Source organism: Littorina saxatilis, linkage group LG9 (genome assembly GCF_037325665.1).
Source record: "Littorina saxatilis isolate snail1 linkage group LG9, US_GU_Lsax_2.0, whole genome shotgun sequence".
NCBI lineage: Eukaryota > Metazoa > Mollusca > Gastropoda > Littorinimorpha > Littorinidae > Littorina > Littorina saxatilis.
Window position 1 is genome coordinate 66,115,062 of NC_090253.1, and position 12,085 is coordinate 66,127,146.

The 12,085-nt window shown below is 40.3% G+C and overlaps 1 protein-coding gene across 2 annotated transcripts in view; it reads left to right on the forward strand.

Moving 5' to 3' along the window:
* Positions 1–5,151: 5,151 nt before the first annotated feature.
* Positions 5,152–12,085, forward strand: part of LOC138976862 (THO complex subunit 5 homolog B-like) — a 64,639-nt gene continuing 57,705 nt past the window's right edge. For both annotated transcript variants that reach the window (XM_070349753.1, XM_070349752.1), the window contains exons 1-3: positions 5,152–5,298; positions 6,915–7,058; positions 10,236–10,373. In XM_070349753.1, the coding sequence (XP_070205854.1) occupies positions 5,182–5,298; positions 6,915–7,058; positions 10,236–10,373 (399 nt within the window). In that variant the 5' untranslated portion in view covers positions 5,152–5,181. The remainder of the gene's footprint in view (positions 5,299–6,914; positions 7,059–10,235; positions 10,374–12,085) is intronic.

The window sequence follows — 12,085 nt, forward strand, 5'->3', positions numbered from 1 at the left end:
ACTGCCTATGCCGTGAGCGGTGGACCACGAGTATACGGTCTTGCTGCGTTGCATTGCGTTCAGTTTCATTCTGTGAGTTCGACAGCTACTTGACTAAATATTGTATTTTCGCCTTACGCGACTTGTTATATTTAGTCAAGTTTTGACTGTCTGTCTGTGCGTGTGTGTGTGTGTGTGTGTGTGTGTGTGTGTGTGTAGAGCGATTCAGACTAAACTACTGGACCGATCTTTATGAAATTTGACATGAGAGTTCCTGGGTATGAAATCCCCGAACGTTTTTTTCATTTTTTTGATAAATGTCTTTGATGACGTCATATCCGGCTTTTCGTGAAAGTTGAGGCGGCACTGTCACGCCCTCATTTTTCAACCAAATTGGTTGAAATTTTGGTCAAGTAATCTTCGACAAAGCCCGGGGTTCGGTATTGCATTTCAGCTTGGTGGCTTAAAAATTAATTAATGACTTTGGTCATTAAAAATCTGAAAATTGTAAAAAAAAATAAAAATGTATAAAACGATCCAAATTTACGTTTATCTTATTCTCCATCATTTTCTGATTCCAAAAACATATACATATGTTATATTTGGATTAAAAACAAGCTCTGAAAATTAAATATATAAAAATTATTATCAAATTTTTTTTTTCGAAATCAATTTAAAAACACTTTCATCTTATTCCTTGTCGGTTCCTGATTCCAAAAATATATAGATATGATATGTTTGGATGAAAAACACGCTCAGAAAGTTAAAACGAAGCTGGTACAGAAAAGCGTGCTATCCTTTTCAGCGCAACGAATACCCCGCTCTTCTTGTCAATTCCACGGGCACTGCCTTTGCCACGGGCGGTGGAGTGACGATGCAACGAGTATACGGGCTTGCTGCGTTGCGTTGCGTTCAGTTTCATTCTGTGAGTTCGACAGCTACTTGACTAAATATTGTATTTTCGCCTTACGCGACTTGTTGTAGTTATAGTCCCTCTTTAGGGCGAGGGCTGGATGTAAAACAACCAGACCACTGCTTAAAGGCACAGTAAGCCTCCCGTAAACCATCACAGAGCCGGCTCCCCGAGCGTCTACATACAGTACAAGCATACTTCCATTTGAACGCTCACCGAACGGGAACATCCTGGCTGCTTTCTGGCTGTCGAGCGTGAGAAATGTTCAAAGAATTTATTTTCGTGGACTTAGCCTTTAACAATACTGGCGCCTCGTTTTGGTGCTGGCTGTTATGAATATTCAATACCGGAAATCACGCCGGCCCGGACAGTAAGCCTCCCGTAAACTACTGTCAGGCTTTATAGTACACACAGTACAAACACCCTTCCATTTGAACGCTCACCAAACGGGAACATCCTAGGTGCCCTACGTAAAGAGCGAGCAATTTTTAAAGAATTAATTTTGCAGATTGTTTTTGCTCTCCCTCACCCCTCAACTCCCTTTTCTGTACATAGTCTGATTTCTTTTTGTTTTAGTTCCTTTTATTTGGTGTTGAATGAAATGTGTTTTTACTGTGTTTTTTAATTTTCCATGTACCCTCACGGGGTTTTATTGGAATAATAAAACTTGACTTGACTTGACTTGACTTGACTTGTCAAAAAGGAGTTACTTCCCTTCGGGTCTCATTCAGAAAAGCCCCGAAGCAGGGTCACGCAAGGGTCGTAGCAGACGACGGTTTATCAGTACATATCGCCGTTCCTCTCAACAGTCAAAAGCCATCACTAGAGTTCTTGTGAACCACAGCCGTTTGTTTCGTGCATAAAAACGTGCTATTGTAGATAAGCTCACATCGAGTCGCATTCAAATGACTAACTGACGACTACATGGTGAAAAAGGGAAACTGGATCACACGGGTTCACGATGGCTCAGGAGTAAGATAAACCACGCAAAAATAAATTCTTTGAAAATTGTTCGCTCTTTGCGGAGGGCACCTAGGATGTTCTCAATCGGTGAGTGTTTAAATGAAAGGGTGTTTGTACTGTGTGTAAAAGCCTGACCGTATCTGTGGTGGTTTACGGGAGGCTTACTGTGCCTTTAAGTCAAACACTACAAAACTGTAAAACAAAATATTCAGAGAGAAATCAAAAATACACCTATATAACTGTTGTGAATCAAATTTCAATTGAAAAATAATGATGAACATTTCATGAACACATTTTAAGCTAAAAGTCTGAAATGTAATCCCATAATCCGGACCAAACCAAAGACTACGTACTTGGTGGACATTTCGAAGCTTTGAAAATGCGGCCGCCACAGTGCCGCATCATGCAACTTTAAGTAAAACTCAAAAATAACGTCATCAAATAGGGCTTCCAACAAAACAAATGCCACTAAAGAATGCGCTCAAACACGTATGCATCAATTACGTTGGGTGGTTTTTGAGCAAAGCCTTGCACACAGACACACACATTGGCACAAAGGGTCAAAAATCCCAAAAATAAGCCCTTAAAAAAATATGCCCATATTTTTGAAAATATGCCCATATTTTTGAAAATAAGCCCTTATTTCTAAAATATGGCCTTATTTTCCATTATTAAGGCCTTAAATCTTTAAGCCCTTAAAACAATATGGGCATGAAAAAATAAGCCCTTATTTGAAAATAAGGCCTTACGAGAAATAAGGCCTTATTTCTGTAAGGCCTTAATAAAAATAAGGGCATAAAAAAAATAAGGCCATAAAAAAATATGGGCATAAAAATATAAGGGCATAAAAAAATAAGGCCTTATTTTTTTGACCAATCATAAAGCTGAATAGAATTCGCCTGCGCCGCTCATGCGCAGAGCAATATCTCATAACAAACATGGCGAATGGGGGGTTCAGAGATCGTGATGAATTTTTGAGAAGAATTTGTGCTGAAATTGCAAATTGCGAGAGAATTGGGGTTTCCGATGAGGTGTATGTTCGCTCAAGGTAAGCATTGTTTACATGAAATGACTGTTTGATTTATATCAGTGTAACATCTTGATCTTGCTCTAGCTCCGGATGCGCAGTAGCGATGCGCAGAAAAATATGGGCATATTTTTTAAGGGCTTATTTTTTTATGGGCATATTTTTTTAAGGGCTTATTTTTTAAGGTCATAACAGAAATAAGGCCTTATTTCAGTAAGGCCTTAACAGAAATAAGGCCTTATTTCATTATGCCCTTATTTCCTTATGGCTGTAAATATTTTAGGCCTTATTTCTAAAACAAGGCCTTATTTATAGAAATAAGGGCTTATTTTCAAAAATATGGGCATATTTTCAAAAATATGGGCATATTTTTTTTAGGGCTTATTTTTTGGATTTTTGACCCTTTGTGCCAAGGATACTATCCGGTGGGTTCAAGTGCTAGTCTTTCGGATGAGACGAAAAAACCGAGGTCCCTTCGTGTACACTACATTGGGATGTGCACGTTAAAGATCCCACGATTGACAAAAGGGTCTTTCCTGGCAAAAATGTATAGGCATAGATAAAAAAAAAAAAAAAAAAAAAGTCGCGTAAGGCGAAAATACAACATTTAGTCAAGCTCAGTCGAACTCACAGAATGAAACTGAACGCATTGCATTTTTTTCCGCAAGACCGTACACTCGTAGCATCGTCTGTCCACCGCTCGTGGCAAAGGCAGTGAAATTAACAATACAGAAAAGCGCGGTAGCGGTTGCGCTGAGGAGGATAGCCCGCTTTTCTATATCTCTATTATTTTTAACTCTCTGAACGTGTTTTTAATCCAAACATATCATATCTATATGTTTTTGGAATCAGGAACGGACAAGGAATAAGATGAAATTGTTTTTAAATCGATTTCGGAAATTTAATTTTAATCATAATTTTTATATTTTTAATTTTCAGAGCTTGTTTTAATCCGAATATAACATACTTATATGTTTTTGGAATCAGAAAATGATGAACAATACGATAAACGTATTTTTGGATCGTTTTATAAAAAGATAATTTTAATTACAATTTTCATATTTTTAATGACCAAAGTCATTAATTAAATTTTAAGCCTCCAAGCTGAAATGCAATACCAAAGTCCGGCCTTCGTCGAAGATTGCTTTGCCAAAATTTCAATCATTTTTATTGAAAAATGAGGGTGTGACAGTGCTGCCTCAACTTTTACAAAATGCCGGATATGACGTCATTAAAGACATTTATCGAAAAAATAAAAAAAACGTCCGGGGATATCATTCCCAGAAACTCTCATGTCAAATTTCATAAAGATCGGTCCAGTAGTTTAGTCTGAATCGCTCTACACACACAGACAGACAGACAGACAGACAGACACACACACACACACACACACACACACACACACACACACACACACACACACACACACACACGTACACCACGACCCTCGTTTCGATTCCCCATCTATGTTGAAACATTTAGTCAAGTTTTGACTAAATGTAAAAAGGACTGATAGAGCCTGGATAATGTTTTTCTTGATTTGTCTAAATTCTGCTCATGATTATCACAGGTGAAGCACTTGACTAAATGTAGAAAGTCCACCAAATACCCGTGTGACTTGGAATAATAGGCCGTGAAAAGTAAATATTCGCCGTAATGGCTTGAGATTTACTGGCCGATGTGAATGCGTGATATATTGTGTAAATAATTCCATCTCACACGGCAGAAATTTATATGTAAAGCGCTTAGAGAACGTCAAGCGCTATATAAATCTCCCATATAAAATAAAATAAATATGTATTCTCAGGATCAAGATCAGGATCAATACATTGCAGGAACCTTCCGACTTAGGTTATCATCGCAACGGAGACGAGAGAGCGCAACCCCTCAAAATTTAAAATCTTAATAAAAGGGTTTAATTTTTCCTAGCCTATTCTCTTTTTCTAGGGAGGTCAGTTTGTGGGGCTGGGGGGGGGGGGGGGGGCGGTTGAAGAGCAGGTGGCCCCGATCCCCAAACCCCCCGCCGCCCACCACCCGGCCCGGCTGTCCTGCCTCTTCGGCCTCCTCAGCCCTCAGCACTGCAAGACTAGTATAGTGTTTCAAACTAAAAATTGACAGAAAGAACGTTTAAAATTAAAGAAAATTCATGTGTGCGTGTGTTTTTAAAGTAAAGTCTTGTTGACTCTAGTTGTCTGCTAGATTTTCGCGCTGACTTGTCGAGCCGTGTCTTTTAAACTATCCAATATTTCATGGGAAAACAAAAAGAAATTTGTCGCACCGGAAGTAGACACAAGACGCGATGTCGAACGCTGGAAAAGCCGACATGAACGCTGACAAGAAAAAGAAGCGGCTTCTAAAGCCTGAACCTGTTGTTGAACCAAAGAAACCTAAAATTCTAGATGTGGCAACTTCAAAGGTATGTCAGAAAATATGTGATGATCAGTAACATTTAAAAACTTAGGATCTTCAATGAGGTTAGCTCACTCTCTCTCTTTTTTTTTTTTTTCTTTTTTCTTTTTCCTCCTTAGTCATAGATATTATATAGAGTGGTCGCCGGTTAATATGACCGCGGTTAATATGACCAGCCGCGTATTATGACCAATTTTACCCGGTCCGGAATTGTCCTTCTTTGTTATGTATTAGAAAAAGCCGCTTAATATGACCACAACGCCGCTTAATATGGCCACATTGTTTCGAGAAAATGGCAACAAGTTCACATCTTTTTCAGTTTGAAATCACTCGGGGGGGAAAAAATACATACGATTTTTTGAAAAAGGCAAAAAGGCGTGCGATATTTTCTTTCTTTTTTCGTGAATGAAACTAAAGTGATCAGTGCTCAGTGATCTCTAATGTCGCGATCATTATTCTCTCTTTTTTTCCCCCGAGACTGAGCGTCATAAAAAAGGCAAAAAAGCGTGCGATCTTTTCATTATTTCCCGTGAATAAATCTAAAGTGATCACGAACATTATTCTCTCTCTTTTTGGCAAACAGAGCACGAGCCAACCAATCTTTCAGTCTGATTCAAGAGAAACCAATGTCGAAACGAAAACGCCAAGATCGGACAGCCGAGGAAAAGCTAGAACTTATTGACAAATTTAAAGCGTGTAGTATGCGTGAGAGTGCTGCACAGTTGGGCGTCAACAGAGGATTTTTGACAAACATTCTCAAGAATGAAAACAGCGTGAGGAGAAGTTTGGAGCCTTTGACAATGAAGTGAAGGATCTCCTCTGGTCTAGCACCAACACACAGAACAACATCCGTGATTTTTTCCAGGCCCCTAAGTGAACATTTGGACGTGTATATGCCGTTTCTTCCATTTACTTTTCATTCCATTTCAATTTCTTTTCAACGGACGTCATCTATAATGGCTACAATGTACAGTACACATATTTAATTTTGTGTGTGTTGCCAACAAGTTACATTTTCTTACAATTATTATAATTAATTACAAAAAAAATGTATCGTTTTGCGATTTTTTTTTAAGTCGTTTTCTCTAACATCGGTTAATATGACCAGCCGCTTATTATGACCATTTTATCCCGGTCCCAAAGTGGTCATATTAACCGGCGTCCACTGTATAGTAAAATAGTTTAGTCCCTCTTTAGGGCGAGGGCCAGATGCAAAAAAAGCATATATCTATGCTTATTCTTGTCACCCTCGAAAAATAAAGATTTGTCATTGTCATTGTCTTTCTCTCTCTCTCTCTCTCTCTCTCTCTCTCTCTCTCTCTCTCTCTCTCTCTCTCTCTCTCTCTCTCTCTCTCTCTCTCTCTCTGTTGTGCACATTGGAATGCCGGTCCAGCGTTAGGTAGCTTATAACCTGCAGTTTAAAGGTGATGAGTTCTCTACAGCTGACATCGTTGCCGTAAGTGTAAAAGAAATCTGCCCTGCCCATGATCGTTGCCATGTAAAGGGATTTCCTCATAAACGTGATGAAGAAGACAGGTTAACCACTAAAGTTAATTGCAGTTCAATGTTCATGTCCAAACAATCGCGTATTTACTTGATTTCATTTTCACTCCCTCTTCACAGGACAATGAGGTGGCCTTGTTCCATGCAGAAGAAGAGGAGGCAGAAAAACGTGATGCAGAAAACGATGTGGACAAGTTCAAGGCTTCCTGCAATGAAATCCGTGCTGCCATGAAAGACATTCATTCCACGAAGAAGCAGAAAACGGCAAGTTGATTATGATATATATATATCTATTGCCTGACAAACTACTTTTTTTATGGCATGTGTAATTTTGAGAACCAAACCCTTCAGAGGGAGAATGAGATTGGCTTTATATATCTACAACTAGAGGAATACCCGGCTTCGCCGGGGTGAATCGCGAGACAGAGACAGACAGCGTGGCGGTTCATCACAATCACCTCTGCAAGCGAAGTCCTGTCACACGGGATTGAGAATTTTAGAGCTTATTTCTTAGCCCTATATTTTCTGTTGTGGCTTCTCAAATGCCAGAACATACAGACAGACAAAAGCCGCTAGACCCCATCACAAACAGAACTCTACAATCAACAGGTTTTTTCCCACACACACACACAAACACACACACAGAGAAGCCGTATATATATAATATGTATATCTATATCTATAAATATATAGAGATAGGTGAGTGTATTTTTTGCGTGGCTATAAATTGATTCGACCTTTTCACTTTGACAGTACGAACAACTTACGGGTGCAAGGGAAGCGTTCTGGACAGCGCAGTGACATTCTAAAAATAGTACCTCAGAAACGGGAATTTGGGGTGAACGGTGCGACAGAGACAGACAGCGTGGCGGTTCACCACAATCACCTTTGAAAGGCGAAGTCCTGTCAAACGGGATTGAGAATTTTAGAGCTTATTTCTTAGCCCTATATTATCTGCTGTGGCTTCTCACATGCCAGAACATACAGACAGTTAAAATTAATATTAAAAGTCCTACGGTTTTGAGCCATTAAGGACTTGATACAGACAGACAAAAGCCGCTAGACCCCATCACAAACAGAACTCTATAATACATAGGTTTTTGCCTACACACACACACAAACACACACACACACAGAGAAGCCGTATATATATATGCATATCTGTATCTATAAATATATAGAGATAGGTGAGAGTGTATTTTTCGCGTGGCTATAAATTGATTCGACCTTTTCACTTTGACAGTAAGAACAACTTACGGGTGCAAGGGAAGCGTTGTGGACAGCGCAGTGGACAGCGCAGTGACATTCTAAAAATAGTAATAGTAACTTAGAACTGAACGGGAAAGCCACACGAAGGAAGGGAGATAAACGCCAAACACTGGAGAAGATAAGGAAGAGTTACTTATAATGGTGAAATGAACGCAAAAACGAAAATGAGTTCAGCGCTGCGCGCTGAGAGCCCGTGTTGAAATATCTCATCGATGATATTGTGTCCGGGGTGTAGCTGAATACGGTGTCCAAATTTGAAAAAGATCCACCGAGAACTTTGGCGTTGTGATGTGGTGTAGCGGCTATGGTGTGTCGGTATGGGGGCCCGGGTAAGCTGAGGTGGAACCAAAATAGCTGAGGTGGAACCAAAATCGGTTCCGCGCTGCGCGCTGAGAGCACTTGTTGAAATATCTCATCGATGAGGTTGTGTCCGGGGTCTCTCTGAATAAGCCCACCAAATTTGAAGCAGATCCATCGAGAACCTTGGCCGCGCATCGCGCACAGACACACAGACAGACAGACAGACAGACAGACACTAGTCGTATATATATATAGATGTACAAGATGATTACACTTTCAGTAATATACTAACATGTACCTTTGTACGCTATGCCCTCATCATCACATGCAAGCACTATCACAGCAGACCCCGCCGGCGCAGCTCCATCAGCGCCAGGTGGATCACCAACGCGGTCTGCCCAAACTACCTACTAGTATCAGACAGTAGAGTGTTTTTATCCAGCTTTTTAACCGGAACTCCAACTGAAACCATGAGCTGGTGGACTGTCCACTCGGCATGCAATCAGCAGTGAACAGTACAGGAACTTTTAAAGAAACTGTAGAGCAAGGAAAGTGGGGCAAAAATGTTAACATCACTATGCCCATAAATAGAGGTCATTTTTAAATAGGCGCTGCGCTCTCCCAGTTTTCGTTGTGACGATAGCCAATACTGGCTCCTGCAACGTACCCTGCAACGTACCCTGTCCAGATCCAGAAGCAAAGTACTCAACTTAGCGAACACACTTTTGTTCACTCTTACCTGACTGCAAGGAGACATTCAGGTGTATTTTCAGCAGAGAGACATTTCTGAACTGAACTTTAAATGCCAATTAAGTGCTGAGATTTAACTTTTAAGACAAAGATAGGATAAGAAAACTTAACTGTCAATTTTTACCATGCATACATGTGGATTTTTTTTCTTTTGGCTGTCCTTTCAGCTTTTTTCCAGTCTGTCCTCGGACAAATTAAGGGCAAGAGTGTGAGTAGGTCGGCTGTCTTGATGTTTTTTTTTTATAATAACAATGCCGTTCATTGTGCAGACCCCTGAGGCAGGGATGTCGTTAGGCGTCGGACATCGGACATTTATCGATGAAAATCCCCAAATGTCCGATTCACATTGCCGCATGTCGGTCAGATGTCCTATCGTTTTAGCCTGAGCGTGGTCATTGTCCGATATGTACTCCATTCCTTAGGACAGCGCGATATTCGTTAATTTTCATTTCAAGATACAAATCTTCTAAAAGACCGAACGCTCTCGTGTTCAGCTGACACTGGAGTTGCCAGTGCCGCGCCAGTGCGGATCTTTTCTTTTGTCGGGAATTTCCGAACCGTTTGCGGTATGCGCCGTTTGGGTATAACCGTCTCGGTGCAGCGCACTGATCTAAAAATAGTGGATTATTTTTAGATCAGTGCATGCTACAGGAGTACGGGAGACAACTCCAACTGACTAAATTTGTCGTCTGCTTTTGTTTTCGATACGAGACGAAGCACTGAATTATGCCGCTGAAAAAAAAAACTAAAGCCTGCAAAAGATCAGCATTAGATCAAACCGATCATTTTGTTTTTCAAGTTTTATCCAAATCATGCAGTTTGTAATCAAAGTTAGAGCTCTGAAGTTGTTCATGTTGGTTTCTTTTTTGTGGTTTCTTTGAAACTAAACAAATACAACATTATACGCACACTGTGTTAATGTATTTACTATATTATATGTGTGTTCTACAGCACGCGCGCGTGGGTGTGTGTGTGCGTGTGTGTGTGGGCGCATGACTTTAGAACAATTCCATGGAATGTGTTATAAGCTGTTTGGCGCAAATTCATAATGTCCTATTAGACTTTCTGAAAGCGGTCAATTGTCCTATTGATGCTGAAGAACTCAGGACATTTGTCCTATAGGTATGGAATTATAGCAACATTCCTGCTGGGGATCTGGAGGCACGAAAGATGGACGTATCTGTGCAGTTCGCAGCATTGAAGAAGCTAAATCGCCTTGCACACTTTCGCTGTCGCAAGGCAAGGGAAGGCACAAATGAGGTTTGTATTTGTTTCTGTTTGGAAACTGGGTATTCACACTCATAGTAAATTACACACGTTTCCTTTTTAAGACCTGGGAAAAAAATCTGAGAAAATTCAGGTTTAAAAAAAAAGAGGGAGTGTTATTTTTAATCAAATGAGGCAGAGCGCTATGTTAATATGTGTCAAACAAAGGGAAGTAATCTGTGAGTGCAGACACCATGGACAGCAAGAGTGAGTGGGACACTAACAGTTAGTCACAACCCAATCTCTTGGCACCTCGGAGAATAACTAGCATTAAAATTAACAAGCTACTTTCATCCTCTTTAAAAGGATGATCGATGCAAGCTCATGAATTTTATGTTTCTCATTCTCCAAGGCACTCCAGCTAAAACCTTTTTGTAATGGATAAATATGTCAATTTACTGATGTTAACAGAAAATATGTGAAAGCAGTTTCCTAAAAGTGGGTAAATTGCAATGAGGGGGGATTGTAATTGATGAATATTGACTACTGAATACAGATATTTGTGGACTGGGTGGCCGCAGACCTGTTTACCCTCCCGGATTGTCCGGAATTATTACGGATTTGGGGTCTAAATTCCGGTATTACGGAAATCTACCGAAAATTCCGGAAATTGCGGTCGAGAGAACCTTTTTCCTGCGTGAAAATTCGAAGTCGAAATTGTGGTAGTCACCAGGACTGTGATTTCAAGACTGACCGAAACAGCCTTTTCTGCGCATGTGCACAGCAAGTTATTTGTCGGATTCCGCGGTTTTGAGATCGACATTGGTCCGATCTCTGTGGGGACGAAATGCCAACCAAAAAAGCGAAAGTTGTACAGAAATATCGGCAAAACTATTAAGTCAAGTGGCGGTGTCTGGTGAAGTTTAAGAAGAGCGAACCACATTCATTTTGGTGATCGACTTGAGATCAGTGCAACAACAAAGCTAGAGTCACGTCGCGGCACGTGTCCCGAGGTTAGACGCAGCATTAGTTTTAACAAAATGCAGTACACAAATGAACATGGAAACAAACAAAAACACGAAATTATGTTTGGCAAAACATAAGCCTGCTTCGCATCGAGTTTATTTGACCTAGGTCTCTACTTCCACAGAATCAGTCTCCCAGACCTGCGAACCGATCTCTCACTACGGTCAGTCACACCAGAGACATAGATGTAGGTCTTTGGTGGCGCTCATCAGTGACTTGTGCTGTTGCCGAAATTCAAGTCTTTCTGAGTCTAAAACTGATCTCCATTAATATTTCTCCAATATAGCAAAGATCACAGTTCTTTGAATCGAAAAACTTACAACAAAATGTTTAAATGAAATAAACGAATCGGTCCTCTATAATTAAAGGTAGCTTCTGGAGAGATCGAGTTATTATGACTGGTTTTAATGCAGGATGTCTGATGTGACAGAATGTAAGGTGGTTTTGTTCACATGCATCTTGACTGTAAATAGTCTAAGGGCGGAGTAGGGGGGTGGGGGGGGGGAATGTTACAGGGGTTCCGGACCCCCCCCCCCCCCTTGCTGTCAAAAAAGCAACAAAAAACACAAAAATTCAGTCTGTGGAAAAAACAAACAAAAACATTTTCTGTGTGTGAAATTTTTGTTGTTGTCCGGAGCAGATATCAATGAAGATAAATAGCCATTATTTAATACTAACTTTAAAAGAAATAACGAGTGGCTGCTGACACCAGTTTATCATGTTTAAAATCAAGGATAAGC